The following is a 22101-nucleotide window of genomic DNA, read 5'->3' on the forward strand; positions in this document are numbered from 1 at the left end:
TACTGATTCAAGAGAGGCTGAGCTGGTCAAACACAGATGTAACAAAGCAAGCAGCGAAATCAGGGATGGAGGAAATGCTTCCCTAGCGAGGGCTTGGAAGTGCCACCACCTTTATACTGCAATAGTGGGACCCAGAGAGAGCCTTACTTTGATGTGAGCAGCCCAAACATGTCCAGGTTGCTTCCTGCTGATAAAGAAAAGCTGCTATTCATAAATCTCTAAGAGCAGATGGCAAGTAATTGATAACAAGGATGTATTGCCATCAATATTACTCACGACTCCATAAATACTAGAAACTCAAGCTGTTCCTGTGACCTGAATCCTCGGAAGAGCCTGAGATTGCACCTTTAATCAAGTCAGTTTTACAGCCACGTAATGTATTATATATATATATTATAAAGTAATGTAAACCCATCTCATGTATTAAAACCCTGACAGCAGCATCCATTTGGAAGAACCACTGACTCCAGCCCTTCCAGCTGGGCTGCCTTGGGTATGAGTGCTTTGTGCCCATCAGCAGTGTGGTGCTGCTTTGCTTAGCAGCAGCTTGCAGGACTTTTGGTGGCCAGAAACAGGGGAAAATATGCTTTTTGTAACACCAGAACCTAGTGCTGGTTATCTACACACAGCAGAGGAAAAGGGCACTGACTGACTTGGGCTTAAGGAAGCCCTAACCCCAGATCCAAGCCAAAGGGCAGGTAGAAGGAGCTGACAGATGAGAACTCATTTTCCAGGTCTACCTTGAGGCCCTTAAACCCTTGGGCGTCTCTGGCTCACGGTTTCAAGCCCTGCAGGCTCAGATTTACCCTCCTTTTTCAAGGATAAGATTCTCAGATACGTGTTTGCTCCTTTCTTGCCCATCAGAATGCATTGAAAAGACCTCAGCCCATGTCCTCCTTGGCCTGTCCCTACAGGCCCTTGTCCAAAGCCCCTCTCCAGGTTTCCTGCAGCCCCTTTAGGCACTGGAGCTGCTCTAAGGTCTCCCCTTCAGGAGCCTTCTCTTCTCCAGGCTGCCCCAGCCCAGCTCTCTCAGCCTGGCTCCAGAGCAGAGCTGCTCCAGGCTTAGAGCATCTTCATGCTCCTCCTTGTAACTCCTTAGTAAAGCTGCAATATGGGGAAGTATTTAACACACGGAGCTAAGACAGCAAAGCAAGAGTAAAGGAAATCAGTCTAAGTAACAGAAAGCACAACAAGGGGGCAAAATCCCCTTTCAGCTGTAAGAGTCTGCACCATTTACATGTCCAAAGTACAACTACCACAGTCTCTGCAGCCTCTTCAAAGCACAGTTATAGCTCAAGAGCTCTACAATGTACTTGAAGCAGTAGCATGTTCCTGACTGCTGCAGAGATGTCTTTGCAAGGAGGCACACGCACAGTGATTCTCTTGGACTAAGTACAAGATCCAAAGGCCATGCAGAGGAGATCCCATCACCAGCTCAGAGCAAAGTTCTGGCACGCTTTCTGACATCTGAGCCCTCAGAAACGGATGGGTGCAGCCCTGAATAATAAAGTTATCTCCTTTGGAAGCAAAGTTTTCTCAATGTGTCCCCAGTGGGCAAGAAAGAAGAATGATTCTACAGCAATTTGTTCCCTGTCCCATTATTCACACCGAGCTCAGAGCTATTAACGTATCTCAGTAAAAGCAGTTAATCTCCAACAGAGTCATTCCAGCAAATGGGAAAACCCCCACTCCTTCATCCCCACACTTCCAGGGAGAGCAGAAGGGAGCTGTGATTCGCTCTGAGCCCTCTCTCTAGGGCAGTACCTCTGTGCAGCCTTTCAGGAACAGGGCTTTGAGTCCTCCGCAGCCTCTCACCAGGGCCTGGATGCCATCCTTGGTCACTTCGTCACACCAGGAGATGTTCAGCTGTTCCAGCAATGGGCAGCCCTCGCTTTGGGAGGGAAAGGAAAAGCTTGGGTTTGGTTTGGGAAGAAATCCCGCTGAGTGATCCCATTCTGGACACCCCCCCAGCTCCTACACAAAGACACACATTGAAGGCTTTCTGGATCCAAATACAACCAAAGCACCCTCAACCCAACCCAAACTAGGGCTGATTTCTGCCCAGGTGTAACTGCATCTGCAAACAGCTGCCAGGAGGAGTAACACTCAATTTGTAAGCAGGAACACGCCACCATCTTCCTGAGAGAGCTGCAGCACAAATGTGATCTTGGGAAAACAGGGATGAGGAAGAAGATGCTCAAGGGAAGGGAAAAACAGGCTCCAAAAGAACAGAACCATTCACTTGCTCTTCCAAATGTTTTCTTCTGGTGTCCAGATTCACTCTGCAGTGGTTTTTTCCTGTGACACAGCTTCCCTGTATTTTCTTTTATTCTCTTATTAATAAATCTGAATGTATTATGATCTTAGATTATACTGAATTTGTAAGTATTATTTTTTAATAGCTTGGCCTCTATTGTTACCTTCAGTGGGGTTTTCCTGCCTCTTTTCCCATCCCAGTATCTTCCCACCAATAGATACCAATGTCTGTCCTTCCCTTTTCTACATTACTTGGCCATTCCACTGAGCAGACTTAAGCAGTTCTGTGCCTCCTAAGCAGTTCAACCAGCCAGCCACATGCTGGTGCTCACCCTCTAGCTCTCTAACCAACTGCTAAGCAGCAATGGCACACTTGGAGTGAAGAAGCTGAAAAAGGAGCACTTCAGAAAGGACTCAGAAAGGCCCCAAAGGCTTTAATAGAGCACACTCCTTTCTTCTACCGCTCATGGCCATCAGGACGGATACAAACAAGGCTGAGGGCAGGTTTACTGAGTCCTCCTCCTCCGTTCTCAGCAAACCAGGAGGCACAACGTGAACACTGAGCTCTGCTGGTGAACACCTGACCTCTAAATCACAGCTACACCTCAGCCTGTGTCAGTCTCCTCCAAGGCACACAAGACACAGGCAGTGGTGGCTCTGCAAACCACCAGCAAAAGCCAACGTTGTTGACTCCTACCTGAGTGCTTTCAGGGACAGGTTGGTTATGGAAGTGCAGGAAGCCAGGTCAAGGTGCCTGAGTTTAGAGCAGAACTTGCTGAGGCTGGTACATGTCCTGCAAGAGAACAGAGCAGACACTCAGGCCACAGAGTCACACGCAGATCCCACCACATGCATTCTATCACCGACCACAGGCCTTCCCTTAAACCAGGGATGGAGAATCCAGCGTGGTGCCCACGGGAAAGGGGATGCAAAGAGAGGAAGGAGTTCTACTCACGCGTCGGTGATCTTGGTGCAGCCATTCAGGTTCAGGACTTCGATGTTCCTGCAGTTCTGGGCAAACGTTCTTGAAGAAAGGAAAAGGGAAAACCCTGGATTTCAGGCAATGCAATTCCAGGTGTTTGACAGCCTTTGCTTTAACGGGAGCACAGACAGAGTTTATAGACTTGCCCCCAAATAAGTGAATATACAACAGAAAGAATCGATGCTGCCCCACATCTTTGCCTTGGGATCTGCCAGCCTTAAGGCAAAGGCTAGTAACTCAGTGCCAATTCCTGCAGCAGCAGCTGGCAAGGTTTTAATGAGCACTGAGAAAAACAGTTACTGTGTGAAGCTAAACCATGATAAATTAAAAAGGCTTTAATGAGAAATGAGCATTAAAAAGGCTTCCACGTTAAATGATAAATTCAAAAGGCTTCTGTGTTACTGCTCTCGATGGCTGATGTTAGGCACACAGGCTAAAGAGCTCAGGTCCAAAGTGTTCCTCAGAGCCTGCAGAGATGGGATCTCTTTTCCCATCACCTTTAAGAGCAGGAAGAAGCCACCCCAGTACCTCAGTGCGTTGTCTCCCACTCCCAGGCAGCCGCGGAGGCTGAGCTTCCGCAGGAAACCCCCACATCTCTTGGAGATGTTCTCAACCACCCGGCCCTGTTGGAGACACAAAGCAGCACAATGAGGACCCCGATCAGCCCCAGATTGAGCTCCCAATGCTGCAGATTAACCAGGTTGCTGTTCTAGGGAAAGCAGTGCTCACAAACACAAAGGCCAGGGTAAGGATGTAGGGCAGGGAAAGGGAGAATTATTCAGCTTCTGAAGATGGAGAGATAAGGAACAACCACCTAAAGCCACGCAGGCTGATGACGGAGGAGCTTCCTCCAGTTCAGAGCTCCGGGACAACCATAGCTGAAAGCAGCAGTGCCCTGGCTACAACAGGGCAGTAAGACTTGCAAATAAGCCCTATAACTGCCTATAATGAACTCTGTTCAAGAGAGACATGAGGCAGAACCAGGCCAGTAGTCTCCTTCTCAGAGAAAAAGGGATGCAAACATCTGTGCTCAAGAGATCTGTATCACTGGGAGCCTCCAGAGACACCACTGAGCATCTCTGCAGACAGGCTGGCATTGACCCAGCTATTGCTCACTGTGAATGAATCACACACACAACCACACACTGGTTTGGGTTGGAAGGCACCTTAAAGCTCATCCAGCTCCAACCCCTGCCATGGGCAGGGACACCTTCCACTGGAGCAGCTTGCTCCAAGCCCCCAAAACCATTGAGAGAATATTGGTATCAGTGTGCAGAGATTCAGTCACCTCCTCCCCTTGTCTACATGCTTGTTCATCACAGAGCAGGAACATCCCTTGGTTCTTCAAGTAGCAGTTGGCATGTAAGACCTTGTACCAGTGATGAGAGTCTTCTATAATCATTCTCCAGTCCAGAAACTGAGCAAGCATCATAACCCCACGATCAAAAGGGGAATGAGCTCAATGAGACCTCTGGATGAGGTTCTGGTGACGTCTGGCTGTGGTGCACTGTGGAAGCACTGCCCTGGCTGAGGGCTGGGGCTCAACCTCCACTTCCATGTGGAAGGGCTGGAAAACCTGACCCAGCCTGTGTGGTTCCGCAGTTCCTCCGGCAAGCTTTGGAATTCAAAGGCTTGGATGAGAGGATTCTGGAGAGAGGTCACCTCAATGGGTGCACATTCCTTTAAAGCAAAGGACATGCAGACACCAGGCAGCCCTGGAGGTGCTTTCAGGTTAGGTACAACCTATCCAAGCGCTGTGTTTTCAAAGGGCCTGTGCTTCTGCAGGAACCTCTGTCTGCTGTATGGGGAGGTGACAGAACAAAGAGGCATGAAACCCACGTGAAAAGTGCTGGTGAATGAGAAGAGCATCGCTCGTATTCGCAGTGCTCCTTCCAGCCCTGAACCAGGCTCCATCCGTAACTCTGCTCTGCCTCCATGGAAGGAAAGCCAGAACTCCCAAGGGTTCAAATCAAGCAAATCACACCATTTACTTCCTCCAAGAAGCCTCAGGCCACTCAGACCCTGAAGGTGCAGTACCACAGACCTCCTCCTATAGCAAGGGGTCTGAGCTGCTCAGATACAGCAGCAGGAGATGAATTTCACCATTTCCTCCTCAAATAACGGGTGTATTTCCCACCAGTTCCCATGGGTGAGAATCTTCAGCCCTCATCTGGGTTACGCCTCTGTTATGAGTTAAAACGATCTGCTCCCTATTTCCCTGCTCCAATACATTATAAAGAGGATAGACCATTCCCTTTTCCTAACCAATGCAAGTTCCACTTGAAGACCAGCACAGCAGCATCCATTCCTCTCAGTGCTGAGGAACCCCAGTCTTACACACTCGGAACAGCTACAACAAAGCCTTTCTTAGGCACTACTTTAGCCTTATCCCCCCCAAAACACCTTCATGCCCATTTCAATGTCTGATATTAAAGCTAAGCCAGGACAGGACAGACATGTTCAGGCCATGTTTCAAGAGATACTCAGTGTTAATGGTCTAAGTCAGGGCTCTGTTAACACCTAAGTGAAAAGTAGCCTCCATTCTGCTCTACAAGAGCAGTAGCTCTCCACCAGAATGGAACTGTTCTCCTTATTTCTGGTCTCAGAGCACACACAAAACCACTTCCCTTCTATTACTGCCTTTAAGTCGTGATACAGATACAGAATCCTGTCCATTTTCAAAAGCTGAATAGATTGCCAAGGCTTTAAAGCCTCCCTGAAGCTAAGAAGAACTGAAACGAATGATTTCTCTCCCCAGGGAAGGCAACGAGGGCTACATTGGGAGTATTAATCCATTCTGGGCTGTAATTACATTTTAAACAAGAAAAACAGGTTTGTATGTCACTTAATTATACCTCAATATCCCTCTGGAAATCAAACAGGTCAATTCGCTGCCAGTTGCTGCCATCCAGGGCCAGAACATTCCATGCCTTTATTGGGGGAAAAGAAAGGTAAATGTCTTGTTAATAGGGAAAAAAGATGCCAGTGCAGACCCAGTTACAGTTGGCTCCTTTCAGAACCAACACTGTGGCTCAGATGTAAAAGCAACAGGTCACTAGAGCATCTCTTGCTCAGACAAGAGTCCCCTCACTATGGGGCACACTCTTCCAAGCCCATGGTGCCCCAGCCACTGGTGCTCCCACACGAGGTGAAGATGCTGAGGCAGGACAGGAGGCAGTGCTGCAGCATCTTCATCATCCTGGATGCAATTTAATCCCCTCTAATCCAGCTATACCAAAGCCTTTAGGGGATGCTATAGTGGGGCCACTGTGAACAAGAAGGATACCGGCACCTGAGGAAACCCTATATTGGGTACCTACACCTCCAAGAGAAGCCAGGCTGAGGGTGCAGAGGGCTCAGTGGTGCTGGGATGGGGGCTTGGTAACCAGAACTTGAAGTATGCATGACATAATCAAGGTGCACAACTAGATCTCATCCTAACCATGAGCCCATCATTATGACCAACAACATGTATGTGTATCTGCATGGTTTTATACTACATCTATGACATGCACTAAGCTGCATCTCCATCACCATGTAGTAGCTCTTGTGCAAGCCATGTACAGGCAGAACTGTAAGTATTCATTAAACCCCTGCCTTTTAAATCTCATGGCTAATGTGGTTTAAGATCCGGTTATCACCATGAGAGAAGTTAAGAGCTCCAGCAGAGAATAAATGCATCAGGTGTCACTCAGCACTGCCAGGGCGCTGACCACACCACTGCAAACACCCTCCGCATGGAACCCACTCCCCCCTCCTGCTGCAGTGATGCCTCCTCTGTGCAGCTGAGTAGACACTGGCAAGACAGAGGATCCAAACAGATGTGGTGCCTGTCACTGGACCTGCAGGTGGAGATTTCCCAAGCGGATCATCCAAGCTGGATTTCAGGAGCTGAAGCCCTGAAAACTAGGAGCTGCTTCAGGAAAAAACAACCCTGAGGAAAACAGACCCAGTTCAACTCCATCCTTACTTCAACTACAGGAAAGCCACTTTCATTGACGTGTCTCTCCACCAAACCCCACAAGATGCCATTTTAGACTCCTCCAAGGATGGTGGTTTCATCAGCACAAACAAACCTGGGCTGACTGGAGGGGTCTTGGGCAAAAAGGGAGCCAGCTCCACATAGTAGCCATGCAGGGGACACTGGCAAAGGGATTTCAAGCTCTGAGTCCCCCTTCACTGCTGATATCAGAAGCTTCTGGTATAGTGGTGTTATTTAGGGCCCTGTGTTAACAATAGCTGAGTGACACAAAGCTCCCTCAGCTAAATCCTCGTGGTCTGACATGCGAGAGGAGGCTGGAGCCACCCAAATCCACCCCAACTGTTTCCATCCAGCAGCAAGGAGGAAGGTTCTTACCCTGGAAACTTGAGCACAGCGACACAGAGTGACCACATCCAGGAAGGAGAAAATCCTGTAGGAGAAAGAAAAGAACCCTTCCTGGTTATGGATGCTTAAAGCACATTAAACCAGGGTGAACAAAGGGGAAACCAAAGCCCTGGAGACAGCAAAACTTCTTTGTGATTCAGTTGAAAGCTGAACTGTGAAAAGAAATGCAGGGTTAGCAGTTAACACATGAAAGCAGGACACAGATACTGAGGCACTGTGAAATATTCATCTCCCACCTTGTAGTGCTTGCTGGCAGCAAACTGTACGATTGTTTAGCAAGAGATGCTCACGGGTATCGTGTGGCTTAATGGTTCAGTTAGGTCAGGATAGGGCACAAAATACACACTGGGGTGTTTGGCTCCTATTTGACACAGAGGGAGGTTGTCTGAATAACCATAAACCATACATAACCCTATTGATCTCTTCACACTGGGGAGCTCCCAACGGGCTCAGTACATTGCATGCGCAGGTAGGGGTGTACGTGCCCGAGAGGAAAGCACGGATGTCACAGCCCAGTGTAGCATTGCAAAGTGTCATTGCCGAATGCCTTCGTCCCAATAAACAGGACAGCAACACCAGGGTGTTGGCCTCAGCCCCTGGGTGTGCCCTGGCAGGGGAATGACATACCACAGAGCAGTGACCACATCGCCTCAACGCTGAACGCGTCTCCAAGGCGCTGCCCTGACACACGCATCTCCTGGCTGCGAGCTGCAGTGGTGCAGAGCAAAATCCTCCTCCTCCCCCTGTGTTAACAACACCTCGTGTTCGGAACAGCTGTGTGAAAAACAAGGGATAATCCATGCACCGAAATCAGGCTGTCCCGAGAGGGAGGCCACGGAGATGCTGCGAGGGCTGGAGCAGCTCTGCTCTGGAGCCAGGCTGAGAGAGCTGGGCTGGGGCAGCCTGGAGAAGAGAAGGCTCCTGAAGGGGAGACCTTAGAGCAGCTCCAGTGCCTGAAGGGGCTGCAGGAAACCTGGAGAGGGGCTTGGGACAAGGGCCTGTAGGGACAGGCCAAGGGGAATGGCTTGAACCTGCCAGAGGGGAGACTGAGATGAGCTCTTAGGCAGAAGCTCTTCCCTGTGAGGGTGCTGAGGCGCTGGCACAGGGTGCCCAGAGAAGCTGTGGCTGCCCCATCCCTGGCAGTGTTCAAGGCCAGGTTGGACACAGGGGCTCAGAGCAAGCTGCTCCAGTGGAAGATGTCCCTGCCTGTGGCAGGGGTTGGAGCTGGAGGAGCTTTGAGGTCCCTTCAACCAAAACCATCCAGGGATTCTTTGCCCATTCTATGTCACGACACGATGATCGCACGATCGATCTTTCTTGACCAGCAGGTACATACAAAACACTTCAGCAACATCAGTGTTGATGGAAGAGAAAAGGATGCTCCTGCTCGAGGATGAATGCAGATTCTTTATCAAAGCACGGATGCTCACAGGTATCACACGGCTTTAGCAGTCAAACCTTCAGCCAGGATAGGGCAGAATCAACAGCCACGTGTGCTCCTGTGTTTCTACACCACCCGAACACACAGATTCAAGGAGTCTGGTTCAAGACACTTCTCATCTGTTCCTTACACATCCATCATGAGATATGTGCACTTCAAAGGTCTGGAAAAGAGCTACACACACTTCACTGTAACAGCGCTTTGGGAACCCACTTCTGGAGGTGAGCAGCCGTTTCACCCTCCCTGCTGATGGACAAGTCTTCCCCTCCCATTAAGTGTCATTCACTCCCGCATGTCTGCGAGCACTGAGGATTTATTCAGCACAAAGCCCATGTACAACAATACAAGGAAAGCCTGGGGAAATGGCAGAAGCAAGGGAAAATTCCTACTTTCCCCCTAGATTCCCATTGTGGCAGCAAACACCACCCCACGCTCCATGGGAACAGCACGCAGGTCAGGAACCACGCAAGCTTTCTGTATTTTCCTTAAATTGCTTTCTCCATGGAAATCCCAGGCTATGAATAACCCTCTCATCCCTCCATAGGGGCGATGAGGCCTTGGCCAAATGCTTCCTGCTTCCTGCTCCTCCCTTCCCCGGCTGCCCCCGCAGCAAAAGGGATGTCAACACAGCGGAACGCTTGCCCTTCGCCCCTCTGAGGCTGCTGGTGCTGAGCTCTGCCAGGAGCTCCCTTTGGCGTCTTTGGCTCTGCAGAGCTTAAGAGCATTTTTCAGTGCGTTCTGAACTGCTCCTGCCCTCGCCCATGATTCAGCACAATGAGCCTGCAGGAATGACTCCTGCAGCAGCAGTCGCTGCTCTGCTCCGAGGTTTGGTCATTGCAGAGCTGGCTCCAGCTACAGCCCTTTGGTGAAGCGGGGAGAGCAGCAGGAGCACGGTTAAATCCTGCAGGCACAATGACACCAGTGAGGATTTCTAACACCACCCTGAACCAGCTTTTCCTTCCCTAAGGAGCTGTCCCTATAGGTACAGGCCAAGGGGAATGGCTTGAACCTGCCAGAGGGGAGACTGAGATGAGCTCTTAGGCAGAAGCTCTTCCCTGTGAGGGTGCTGAGGCGCTGGCCCAGGGTGCCCAGAGAAGCTGTGGCTGCCCCATCCCTGCAGTGTTCAAGGCCAGGTTGGACACAGGGGCTTGGAGCAAGCTGCTCCAGTGGAAGGGGTCCCTGCCCGTGGCAGGGGTTGGAGCTGGAGGAGCTTTGAGGCCTCTTCACCCCAACCCAGGCTGGGATTCCATGACTAATGGTTTTCCCAATTCTGCCTTAACAGATCAGCCAGCCCAGAGCTGGGATGTGGATTCGTACACCCAGCGCAATGGGTGTGCTCTGCTCCCAGCTGACTGCTGTTCCCTTACACTGGTCCTTCTGCTCTTCTGAGCAGACAGTAATAACCCACACCAACAGCTACCATCAGTGATCACAGGTGAAGGCAGACCGAGCTTTGCATTCCAAACAGGAATTAAGCTCAAGTGTGGAACTGTAGCAGATCGAGTCTTCACCACAAAGGGACTCCCCTGCCTGAGCAGTTCAGCTCTGAGCCACGCTGCAGCCAGGGCATTCTGCAGCCTCCAGCCTCTTAATCCACTCAGGGTTTTCCAGGACTCCTCACTTTCCCACTGCCATTCTAATTGGATTAGGGTCAAGACTCTAATGCCATCCCTGGCTGCTGCGGGCTTGGAGGTGAGCTGGCTTAGACCTCCAGCCTGCTATAATTATCCAGTGACCCACCAGTCCTGTTGCATTTTGTTCTGGACCCATTTTATACCCGTGGGCAGCTCTGCAGAGGAGGAACTACAACTCTGCTGTCAACTCATCGCTCCCAATGAGCCCTGCTCCTGCCTGGTCCTGAGCAGAACTCGAGCTCCTGAGGAATAAATTAACTTGAAGGTCAGAAGGCAAAGGCGATGCCAACGGCTGTGCTGGAGATGGGCAGGCAGCAGCACAGAGGAAAAGCTGCTTATGGCAGGAGAGAACTGAGAACTGCTTGACCTGCCCATGAACCACCAAAGAAAAGAGAGCTCCTGCTGCCAAGGGAAGCTGTTGAGCAGCCCCACGTCACAGCAGGAGCAAACCTGCTTCGGAGAAGCAGCAGAGATCTCCCTGCCCCATCTGAGGCTGGGGTTTGGCTTCCAGACAGAACAGGCTCCTGGCAGGCAGCCCTCGAACGAGTGAATGCACCTTTCCCAGAGGATCGTTGCTGCCAGCACAGGGAAACAGGGATGGGATGGGGAAACGACCACAGGCAGAGCTGCCATGGACCAGGAATTCAGTGCTGAGGGTCACGGAGGCAGGGGCAGCAGTGAAGGGCTGGCTCCTTTGTCAGTGTAAGGGGTGTAGTGATGGATGAAGGTGGAAGCTCCTACAAGCTCAGCTGTCAGCAGACAAAGCTGAAGCAGGCACAGCAATATGAGGACAAGGATTTGGGACCCATCAACTGATCCCTAGCCACAAACCACTCTGTTCAGAGTCCTGCCCTTGGGGAACACAGAGCAAACACCACTGTTACCAGCACCAGGGCAGAACACGACAGGAGCTTTGCAAGGACACCCTGCACTGCATTTGCCACCTCCATCCCAGCCTCCCAGACAAAAGCACCACTGGAGTCACACATTTCTGTCTCGGGGCTGGGACAAAGGCTGCTGTTCACCCCTCTGCTATCCTCCCACTCTTCATTTTGCTCAAATACAGCTTTCCACTCCGCAGCCACATTACATGAGACATCAATGCCATCTGCAGAATGAACAAACCAGAGAACAAGACATTACACAGCAGCCCTGCTTAAACACACAAGGCTTTGTCTTGTGGACAGTGACACTCATTTACAGGAGATTCCTGCAGATAACTGCATCCAAGCTGCTCTTTGAAAGGCTGCACTGTCAATCCCCACTAATTAATTTTCACAGTATGCTAACAGTGAATTCCAACTCTCAAACCATCACTTATGAACTTTAAACATTTACAAACTCACCCTCCTGCTCCCTCCTGTGCTCCTCAAGCTCCTCAGCACTTGCCCCGGTCTACAGCAGCTTGGGATGATCCATGATAGCAAGACAAAGAAGATAAAAGCATCTCCACAGGGCAGAGCTCCTCTTCCCACACTTTTTATCACCTCTTGGTGCTGACGTTACCAGTTTCTTGTCATGTCCATAATTCAAGCTGCCACCTGCAATTGCCTTCTCCACTGATGATGCTTCACTATTTCAATCACTCTATTTGGTCCAGCCCCCCAGCTTCAAGCACTGACGGACGCAACTTTACTTCCAGATGCCACACAGTGATGACCGAGGTACAATCACACCCCCCCCATCACTGCTCCTGCACCAGGGAAGGCAAACACTGGAAGGTGCAGATGCGTGTGCACAGGGAAGGGCAGAGCTCTCCTCCGCGACCCTCAAAGCCCGGTCCTTGAGCTCTGCCACCAGGAGCATCCTGCCCTGTGCTGAACATGTCTCCTATGGATGAGGACCAGGACAAAGTCTGCTCGTGCCCAACTGCAGTGCAGAAATTCACTTTTTACTAGAATTGAACTGAGAGAGGCAGAATCCTGTTCTAGGCATCAGCAGGTACTCACCATGTATTTTCACTAAGGATTTTAGTCCTAGGGTTCTTTCCTCTACAAAACAGCAATCTGAAAACCCAAAACCTAACCATATTTAGCATAAACTGCTGCTGCTGCAGACCTCAGATCCGCTTCTCTTTGTCTGTGGCTTTTCTAAAGTGACCTGATCCAAGCTCATGAGTTATGAGCATAACCAGCAAAGTACCAGCCCCCGAGCTCCACGCTTGTGAAGGGGAAGGACTCACCGGAGCAGCAGCTCTTTTGGAAGCTTCTTGTTGATCACAGCTTCGTCGTTGTTTGAGAACATCTGTAAAGAAAACACAATTCAAGCCATTGAGCCATGGGGTTTCATGAAGGAAAGAAAACCTACCTGAGGGAAGAAGCTGCCGCTTAACAAGGCCATTCCGAAACAGATGCCTGGCCCCAGCAACACTCGAAAGAGAAACTTTGTGCTCAAGCTTTCAACCTCCTGGATTAGATGATGGTTGGGTAGACTATTACATCCAATATGGTTTATAAATGGTCCAGAAGGCTCTGTGGGTTGAGAGACGAACAGAAACGGAGATTCTAGGCCCTGCTCTGAGGTCTCCCCTTCAGGAGCCTTCTCTTCTCCAGGCTGCCCCAGCCCAGCTCTCTCAGCCTGGCTCCAGAGCAGAGCTGCTCCAGCCCTCGCAGCATCCCCATGGCCTCCTCTGGACTCATCCAACAGCTCCACGTCCCTCTTGTGCTGTTCCCCAGAGCACAGCAGAGGGGGGCAATCACTGCAGTGGCCAACAAGTGACAAACCTGCAATGGACTTTGAACCCTCTGAAATGACCTCAGCGCAGCCGAAGGAATGAGAAGCTTCTCTGTTCCAAGGAGTCCAACGAAGAGCAGGCAGTGGTGCCTCGTGTGCTCCTCGAGAAGCACCCACATGGATTTAAACCACTCGGTATTGTCTTGCCATGGTGAAAAACCCAACAAACCACCAACCTCCACACGCTTGTGCCTGTGGGAGGAAGGCTGAGTGTGATCTGCGAACCAAGACTGCTGAGCAGTGATGCCTCCTTCTGTTAGAAGCCTTCACCGTTGCCAAAAGCCAAGCAGGGAACGGTGAGAAGGAGCTTTCATTTCATGAATAAAAGTTCCTCTTGAACCTTTACCTAAAAGTTGATCTTCCTGAGCCTCAAACCTGCTAAGAACTGTGGAAATCCCAGCCTGGAAAAGCTGATTCAAATGGCCTGCTGTAGTGCTCTGAAGGAATGGAGGTGTGTATATGCAGAGCAAATAAAGCCAGCCTCAGGCAGGTCACTCCTGTGGCACAGGATCAGATTAAGAGTTAAAAAAAGGAAAGTAAGACCTGGCTTATGGCGCTGTTTGCCAGACCTCAGCGAGACAACAGCTTCTGCAAGAGCAAACACCCTGTTCCTGAGCATCCATCCAGCCCCTCACCTACCAAAGACAGTGTGGAAAGCTAAGGGGAAATGCCAACATGCTTTTGAATATCGGTGATACCAAACAAGAGAGTAACATCACCGTGTCAAGAGGATGCTCAAACTGGTGCTTTTGGACGCATCAAACTTCAAAGCTGGGTTTTAAGCATCTGAAGACACCGAGGGATGCTGAAGTGGGCCACGAACTCTCCAGCATTCTTCCTTCACATGTCACTCAGAACGAGTGTTGTTCCCCCCCTAGATGCTGTTCTCACCTCCCACCAGATGACAGCGAGGCAGCGAGTCCGAATGGGTTCACAGACAGGCACCACCTCAGCCCTGTTTGCAGATGATGAAATGGGGGTTTTGCCATTGCCCCAGTCACACAGGTTCCATGAAGTCTGCTCCATTCGGACTCGGGCACAAGAGCAGCTCCTCGAGCCCAGGACCTGGTTCAGACTCAGTGACAACTGCTACCAACTGCTGAGAGCCACAGCGGGTCAGGAGAGACATCGCAGTGGCTGTGAGAGGAGCCAACAGGCTCCTGCCCCTACATCCCTTGTCCAAAGCCCCTCTCCAGCTTTCCTGCAGCCCCTTTAGGCACTGGAGCTGCTCTAAGGTCTCCCCTTCAGGAGCCTTCTCTTCTCCAGGCTGCCCCAGCCCAGCTCTCTCAGCCTGGCTCCAGAGCAGAGCTGCTCCAGCCCTCGCAGCATCCCTGTGGCCTCCTCTGGCCTCGCTCCAACAGCTCCACGTCCCTCTTGTGCTGCTGCCCCAGGGCTGGATGCAGGGCTCCTGCTCTGCCTCATTAGATGGTTCAGTTGATCAGCTGGGAAATGAAGGAAATTCTGCAGAGAGTTCTAATGAAGGAGAAATGCAGAGGAATTACTCATGGGAAAACGAGACAGTGATTTTCATTCCCCCAGCCACCAGAACAATAGGAAACAGGCAGATCTCTGCTCTTCCCCATTACTGTCCAGGCCAGAACCTTACATTTGACCCAGCACCCTCCACCCCTTCAACAGAAAAAGGAGAAGGAAAACTAAAGGAGCAAATCAGACAGCAGCAGGAGCCTTCCGAAAAGGAACCAGCCTGGAAGAGACCAAGCAAGGGGCAGGAAGGATTAAAATAGAGATTCCAGAAGCAGCCAGCCTTTTCTGTCTCATCTGTATTGGCAACAAGGCTTTGTCTGAATTCAGCTGTGCCTGTGTGAATGCAGGCAGCAGTCACTGCCTGTTGTTAATGGAGACTGTGCATCAGGGAGGCTCCAGCACAGCATGTGCCCAACACCAGCAGCTCTGCACTGGGGTGTATTGGTAGAGTCAGGGCAGTGTGGATAGGTAAATACACCCATGGACACTGGGACTCCTTGGCAGGGCCATAGAAGAACAAAACCAGTCTGAAAACAATGGTAGAGGCCGTTCGAGACTTCCAGGCTTTGGAATTACTTCTAGAGATACAAACTAACTGACCTAAGTTTGCTTTTCCTTCCATGCCGCTTCACATCCTTTACCACCAGGTGTTATGCTCAACAGGATACAGAAAAACACACAGGATCCCAGCCTGGTTTGGGTTGAAGGGACCTTAAAGCTCCTCCAGCTCCAACCCCTTGCCATGGGCAGGGACCCCTTCCACTGGAGCAGCTTGCTCCAAGCCCCTGTGTCCAACCTGGCCTTGAACACTGCCAGGGATGGGGCAGCCACAGCTTCCCACCACCCTCACAGTAAATCCCTGTTAGTGGCCCCAGTGTGGATAATGAAGAGGTTTATCTGCTGGGAACACCGGAGCTGCCAGTCAGGCTCTGGTCACATCAGGCCCTCATTATAGGGCACAGCACCCAAAGTGGGTCATCTGCATGACATCCACGCAGGATGCAGACAACAGCACCTTGGTGTTGAGCTGAGCGCGCAGTGGGTGAGTGTGTAATTATGAGTGTCCCTGCACAAGAAACACCTACATATGGACTGTACTCATCATACATGCAAAGAGGGGAGTGAACAACAACTGATGCAAGCTCAGAGAGTGAAGCAACTCCCAGCAGGCATGGGGTGAGTTAAAATAGAGAGCATTGTGTCATTACTGCACCTACTCATTCAGCCTCTGAGCAAGTCCTGCATTGACATGGACCAGGCTTCCAAAGCCATGCAGACAGCAGCCTCACCGGCCTCTCTCCCCCGGGTCTGATGCTGTGCTCTCCATCCTGCCCCGAGTGCATGCATGAGGTGATAGTTAACATGGAAATGAAGTGTCCCAATGCTGGGCTGATCCAGCTTCTGCCCATTACATGACACAACCGTGTGTCAGTGGCAAAAGGGGTACAGCCATCACCAACACAGCTCTGCTCAGGTACAGCCATCACCAACACAGCTCTGCTCAGGAAATCCACACTCAAAGTGCATTTCTCCGTACTGCAGAAGTTTCCAGAGAAGGCCATGGAGATGCTGCGAGGGCTGGAGCAGCTCTGCTCTGGAGCCAGGCTGAGAGAGCTGGGCTGGGGCAGCCTGGAGAAGAGAAGGCTCCTGAAGGGGAGACCTCAGAGCAGCTCCAGAGCCTAAAGGGGCTACAGGAAACCTGGAGAGGGGCTTTGGACAAGGGATGTAGGGACAGGCCAAGGGGAATGGCTTGAACCTGCCAGAGGGGAGACTGAGCTGAGCTCTTAGGCAGAAGCTCTTCCCTGTGAGGGTGCTGAGGCGCTGGCACAGGGTGCCCAGAGAAGCTGTGGCTGCCCCGTCCCTGGCAGTGTTCAAGGCCAGGTTGGACACAGGGGCTTGGAGCAAGCTGCTCCAGTGGAAGGGGTCCCTGCCCGTGGCAGGGGTTGGAGCTGGAGGAGCTTTGAGGTCCCTTCCAACACAAACCAGGCTGGGGTTCTATGATAAAGCTGAAGGCTGATCACAAGTCACTGTCAATGTGACAGTTTGCAGAACTTATTTCTGCATAAAAACATACTGTTTTCAAGAAGCATCACCCCTCTCCATGCTCTTTTACCTGCACACTAGCACAGTCACACACACACGCACACACACACTAACACAGTCACACACAGAGGCAGGAGTATTGAAGACCCGTCTTGTCCTGAAAAGCACTGAAGAGCTCAGGTTAACAGGAGAGTTGGTCAAGAAGCTGCCTGGAACACAAGAGGTTCCACTTAAACTTGAGAGAAACTTCTTCTCAGTGAGGGTGACAGAACACTGGAACAGGCTGCCCAGGGAGGTTGTGGAGTCTCCTTCTCTGGAGACATTCAAAACCCGCCTGGACACATTCCTGTGTAACCTTACCTAGGTGTTCCTGCTCTGGCAGGGGGATTGGACTAGATGATCTTTTGAGGTCCCTTCCAGTCTCTAGCATACTGTGATACTGTGATCATCAGGACATCAACTCATTGCCCACAGCTGTACCTGGTGGAAGCTGCATCCCAGCAGCACGATCCAGCTGCTGCCCACATCAGCTTGGGGTGGGGGGGAAGCAGTTCCACGCTGCTGACAAACAGCATCTGGCACCAGCACCAGAGGGGGATGGTTGGGCTTAAAACTATATGAAAATCACATGAGGCTGAAGTGTAGAAGCACCAGTGCCAAAGGCAACAAGGGAGCTCCCGGCACAGCCCCGCTGTGGACTTTAAACTCAAACACTTGTGGAAAATTCAAAGCTCAGTGGGGGAAAAAAAGGGGTGAGGAGCATTTGGAGCTCTATGGAACACGTGGCTGCGCGGCTGGGAAAGGCACTGTAACCAGTTGTAACAGACTCAGTTATCCACCTTAACGGGAACATCACCACTGAGCCCCTTGAGAACACAGGCTGAGAGGCTGGATGGAGCTCCCAGGAAGCACCAACACCATGAAGACACAATCAGGTTGATGCAGAGCGGGGAAGAAAGGAGGTGATGGACATCTCTTTGCAGCATAAACCCCAAGCAGGCAAACAATGGGGACATCCATGCAAGGTGGGTAGCAGGAAAGGAAACCTAAGAACAGGTCTGAAAAGACAAAGAGCACCGATGGAGCGATTCATGCACCTCTGTTTGAAGCAAACCCATGCCAAATGAATACAGCATTTTAAAGCACAGCCTCTTGAAAGGCTATCAGCTATTATCAAACACTGCTCTTGTTTGCTGGTGTAACAGGAATGGCATGAGACAAACTCCTTACAGCAGCCTTACAAACACAAAAGGAAGAGGAAGCCCCGTGCTGAGGATGACGTCTTGGAGGTTGTTTAGACCCACAGCTCCCTGTTCCTGGTCCACAAGCAAACGCTGAGCAGACCCCGCCAGCCACTTCAACCACAGGAAATGAAGCGATTAAACCCAGGACAGAAACCAGGCTGCAGTCATTAGTCAATAATGCATTGTGGAAAGGGCTTTCGAGCCAGGAGAGGTGGGGAAGCGATGGTGGCCCTCAGAAACGAAGGATTAACTTTCCAGCCAGCATATTGGGTCAGGCTATATCCCCACCCAATCCATATCATCCACACACCTTAGGGATTCACCTTCACAGCTGTGGAAGAGTCATCGCTGTTCTCCAGTGAAACCTTTGTGCAAATTCATCCCAATAGTTTGAATCCTGGCGAGGCAGATCCCTGTGAGGTGTTCTGCAGCTCCAGCTGCTGGCCCACATCCCAAAATCCCAGTGTTTAAATCACTTGTATCTGCTCCGCTTCACACAGAGGAGATCAACAAGCCCAGCACAGAGTCACCAATACAGGACAAGTCACACAGCAAAGCGAGCTCACAGCGCACAGCTCTGATCTGGTACAAGCAGCCGAGCATAAATCACAGCGAGCAAAACATGGAATTCAGTCCGGATTTCCTTTGGAAGAGCTCAGTGAAGCTTTGAAGTGTCTCCTTACAAACGCTGTCAATAAACAGCAGCACCTCACCGCTAGGTTTGTTCACTTTGGGGACTGAAAACACTCTCCCTGTTACAAGGCTCAAAGAACTGAAACAAAGCCGACATGCACGGAGTATTGCTTCCCAAGTGCTGCTTCCTGGTACAAGGCTGAAGGGAAGCTGGAGTTCAAGCAGCAGAACTGCCTTCCTGGAGGCAAAGTGATGCTGCAGAGATAAGTCACACACAAGTGCCAGCGCCAGGCAAAGCTCTTTGGAGGACACGATACAAAGCACGAAGCCGTTGACATCCACACACAGCTCAGACTGACGGCATTTTCCTTCCGGCCTTCAGTGCCACAGGGAATTATTTCTGCTTTAGAAAACCCATCCAGTTCAATCCATGTGGAGACTCCAAGGGAAATGGCTGCGGTGGAATTGAGCTGCTGTGACGGAATTGAGCTGCTGTGACAAGCTCCATTGTGAAGCTCAGTGGAAGGAGGGAAGGTGAAGCCACCGGCCACTCTCCTGCCATGCACTGTGGTACCAGCCTGGCTCTCAACCAGGGCTCCCACCTTTAGGAATTTACCTGGCATGCACCATCATCACTTCCTCATCTGCTTGTGGGTGCTATGGAAAAGCTTGAATTCCTGCTGCCAACACACAGCTGGAGTCAGGCTGAGCCACCTCTCCCTGGAGCCTGACCCCCCTCTGCACTCACCAACCGATACACAGCCTTCTTCCATAGAGTCATGGAATGGGTTGGGATGAAGGGACCTTAAAGCTCATCCAGCTCCAACCCCTGCCACGGGCAGGGACCCCTTCCACTGGAGCAGCTTGCTCCAAGCCCCTGTGTCCAACCTGGCCTCGAACACTGCCAGGGATGGGGCAGCCACAGCTTCTCTGGGCAGCCTGGGCCAGCGCCTCAGCACCCTCACAGGGAAGAGCTTCTGCCTAAGAGCTCATCTCAGTCTCCCCTCTGGCAGGTTCAAGCCATTCCCCTTGGCCTGTCCCTACAGGCCCTTGTCCAAAGCCCCTCTCCAGGTTTCCTGCAGCCCCTTTAGGCACTGAAGCTGCTCTAAGGTCTCCCTGGAGCCTTTTTTGATGTTAAGTTTTGAATCAGCAATGCTAAAAGCATGAGGCTGAATAAAGGATTAGTAAACCCCTACAGAAATCAAACCCAAGATAAAGACTTGATCCATAAAGCCCTGTAGAAATCACAAGAGCTGCCTGCTGCATACACCTCTGATGTAGCTGGAACTGCCACAGGGAGGAAATTCATCGGGGATTTATGTGCGAACACACGGGGTAGTGATGTTGTATTGAGAAAGTAAAGCTCCAATGCCGGATGTGCAGGTGAGATACGAGAAGGTTACTTGTGATTTAAGAATTATCCTTTCAACCTGTGCTATATCCTATGTTTTATCCCCTAGAAACCATTCCCACATCCCTAAGGCTTTTCGTTCAACTGTTTTGTTCTCCTCTCCCACTCCTGGCTGCGAGACAGTGCTCTACAAACAGAGCATCCCATAACAACACCTGAGAGCTCACTGTGGTCGTATTGAAAGTGCCATTTACCCTCAGCATCAGCATCCTCATCCTCAGGAGACCCACCTCAGAGGAGCTGCATCGGGTGGTCAGAACGCGAAGCAGCCTGGTGACACACTGGGGAGGCAGGAGCTCATGGTTCATCAGCTTTGGCTTTCCTAGGGGTTGTATCTGGTGCTGAATGAAAAACCCACTCTGGAAACAGCACATCCAGGAGCTGCAGAGCTCAAAGCAAGCTGGTCTCAGCAGTAAATGGTATGAAACAAAGGCAGGGTGAGCAGCCAGGAGCAAAGGCACCACAGATGCTTCACCAAAGATGGTTTTGGGCATCAACCGCATGAAAACCTCACATCCCAGGCAGGAGCAGGCAGCTGGTGCTCTGTGGCCTATGGCAGGTCCTGGATTTAACACACTGCTGCTTTCTCACACACACCCTGCAAAGGTTTCAATATGCACCGCTGCTCACAAAACCATCCCCTAAGCCCAAAAAAGGAGGAGATATAAATAAGACAGAAGCTTCCTGACTCCATAGGGACAAAGCCTATGGCCGTGTGTCCATATGATTATGTCTCTTTTAAGCTTGGTTTAACAGGGTAGTGGTTTACTACAAATACCCTTTGACTGGATTAAACAACAAAAACCCCAAACCAGACAGGTTTCAGTATTTCCAGGCCAAACCTGAGCCTTCTCCAGCTCTCCAAGTACGTACCAAGGCTCAGCACAAGTCAAATAAGCTTCCTTGATAGACAAATGTCTTCTCGTTCTGTTCTCCAGAGCCTGCAGCTCTCTGTTACTGGTAGTAGGAGGGTTTTTCCTGCTGGGCTTATATTCAGGCATCATCTAGACCTGGTCTAGTGGAAGGGTTGAACCTGGATGAGCTTTAAGGTCTCTTCCAACCCAAACCATTCCATGGTGATTCCACGATGATGGTATTATTGGTATCATCCTTGGAAACAAAAACCAAACGATGGCATCTCAAAAGCCCTACCTGGGATGAGGTGTGAAGGCACGGGGTGAGTTCACCACACAAAAGGACGCTGGATCTGAAAGCAAGCCTGATGGCTCAGGCAGGCACACAGAGCCACCAGCACACACAGACTGTGGTTCACATCGTGTCAAGAAGGCCACAACACTCACGGGCTTGACTTTCATAATGGTATGAGTCAACTGAGATGCACAGCAGGTCAATCCCTCAGTGACAACAGCAATTACCTGCGCTCCCCAGGCCCCAGTTAATAATGGTACCTGAGCTGAGCCGTGCCTGCGCGTGCCGGTGCGAGCTCCCGTTCCTGTTCCACAGGCTGCAGGATGGACACAGCCCAAGGAGCCCAGCACCTCTCCCCAGAGCACACATGCTCCATCTGCAATGGAAACCACCCTGGGGAATCCCTGTTGGGGCACCTCAGTGCTCACCCCACTAACCTGCAAGCGGAGCCCTCCCCAGCGCCATAGACAGCCAAAGCAGTGACAACGCTTCACCTCTTCACTGCATGGGGTGGGGAGGAAATCCAGGGTTTCTGGCATTTCTGCTTCTATTTCCTGCTGAAAGGCCTGCTTGCCACAGACTCCATGTATTGCTCACGGTCTGGGTAAGAAAAGCAACTATAATTACTTGTGCCTGACAACATGGCTCAACAGAACACACTGTGGAGCAAGAGATCCCTGCACAGAGGAAGCTCAGAACCCAT

The 22101-nt window shown here is 51.0% G+C and overlaps 1 protein-coding gene across 2 annotated transcripts in view; it reads right to left on the minus strand.

Annotated features, from left to right (window-relative positions):
• Positions 1–22101, minus strand: part of FBXL20 (F-box and leucine rich repeat protein 20) — a 34411-nt gene that overhangs the window by 8960 nt on the left and 3350 nt on the right. For both annotated transcript variants that reach the window (XM_080633513.1, XM_080633512.1), the window contains exons 2-8: positions 12883–12944; positions 7596–7650; positions 6094–6168; positions 3767–3861; positions 3212–3280; positions 2954–3049; positions 1765–1891 (exon numbers count right to left, since the gene is read on the minus strand). In XM_080633513.1, the coding sequence (XP_080489639.1) occupies positions 1765–1891; positions 2954–3049; positions 3212–3280; positions 3767–3861; positions 6094–6168; positions 7596–7650; positions 12883–12944 (579 nt within the window). The remainder of the gene's footprint in view (positions 1–1764; positions 1892–2953; positions 3050–3211; positions 3281–3766; positions 3862–6093; positions 6169–7595; positions 7651–12882; positions 12945–22101) is intronic.

The sequence above is a fragment of the Psittacula echo genome (assembly GCF_963264785.1).
Source record: "Psittacula echo genome assembly, chromosome: 23".
NCBI classification, from domain to species: Eukaryota; Metazoa; Chordata; class Aves; order Psittaciformes; family Psittacidae; genus Psittacula; species Psittacula echo.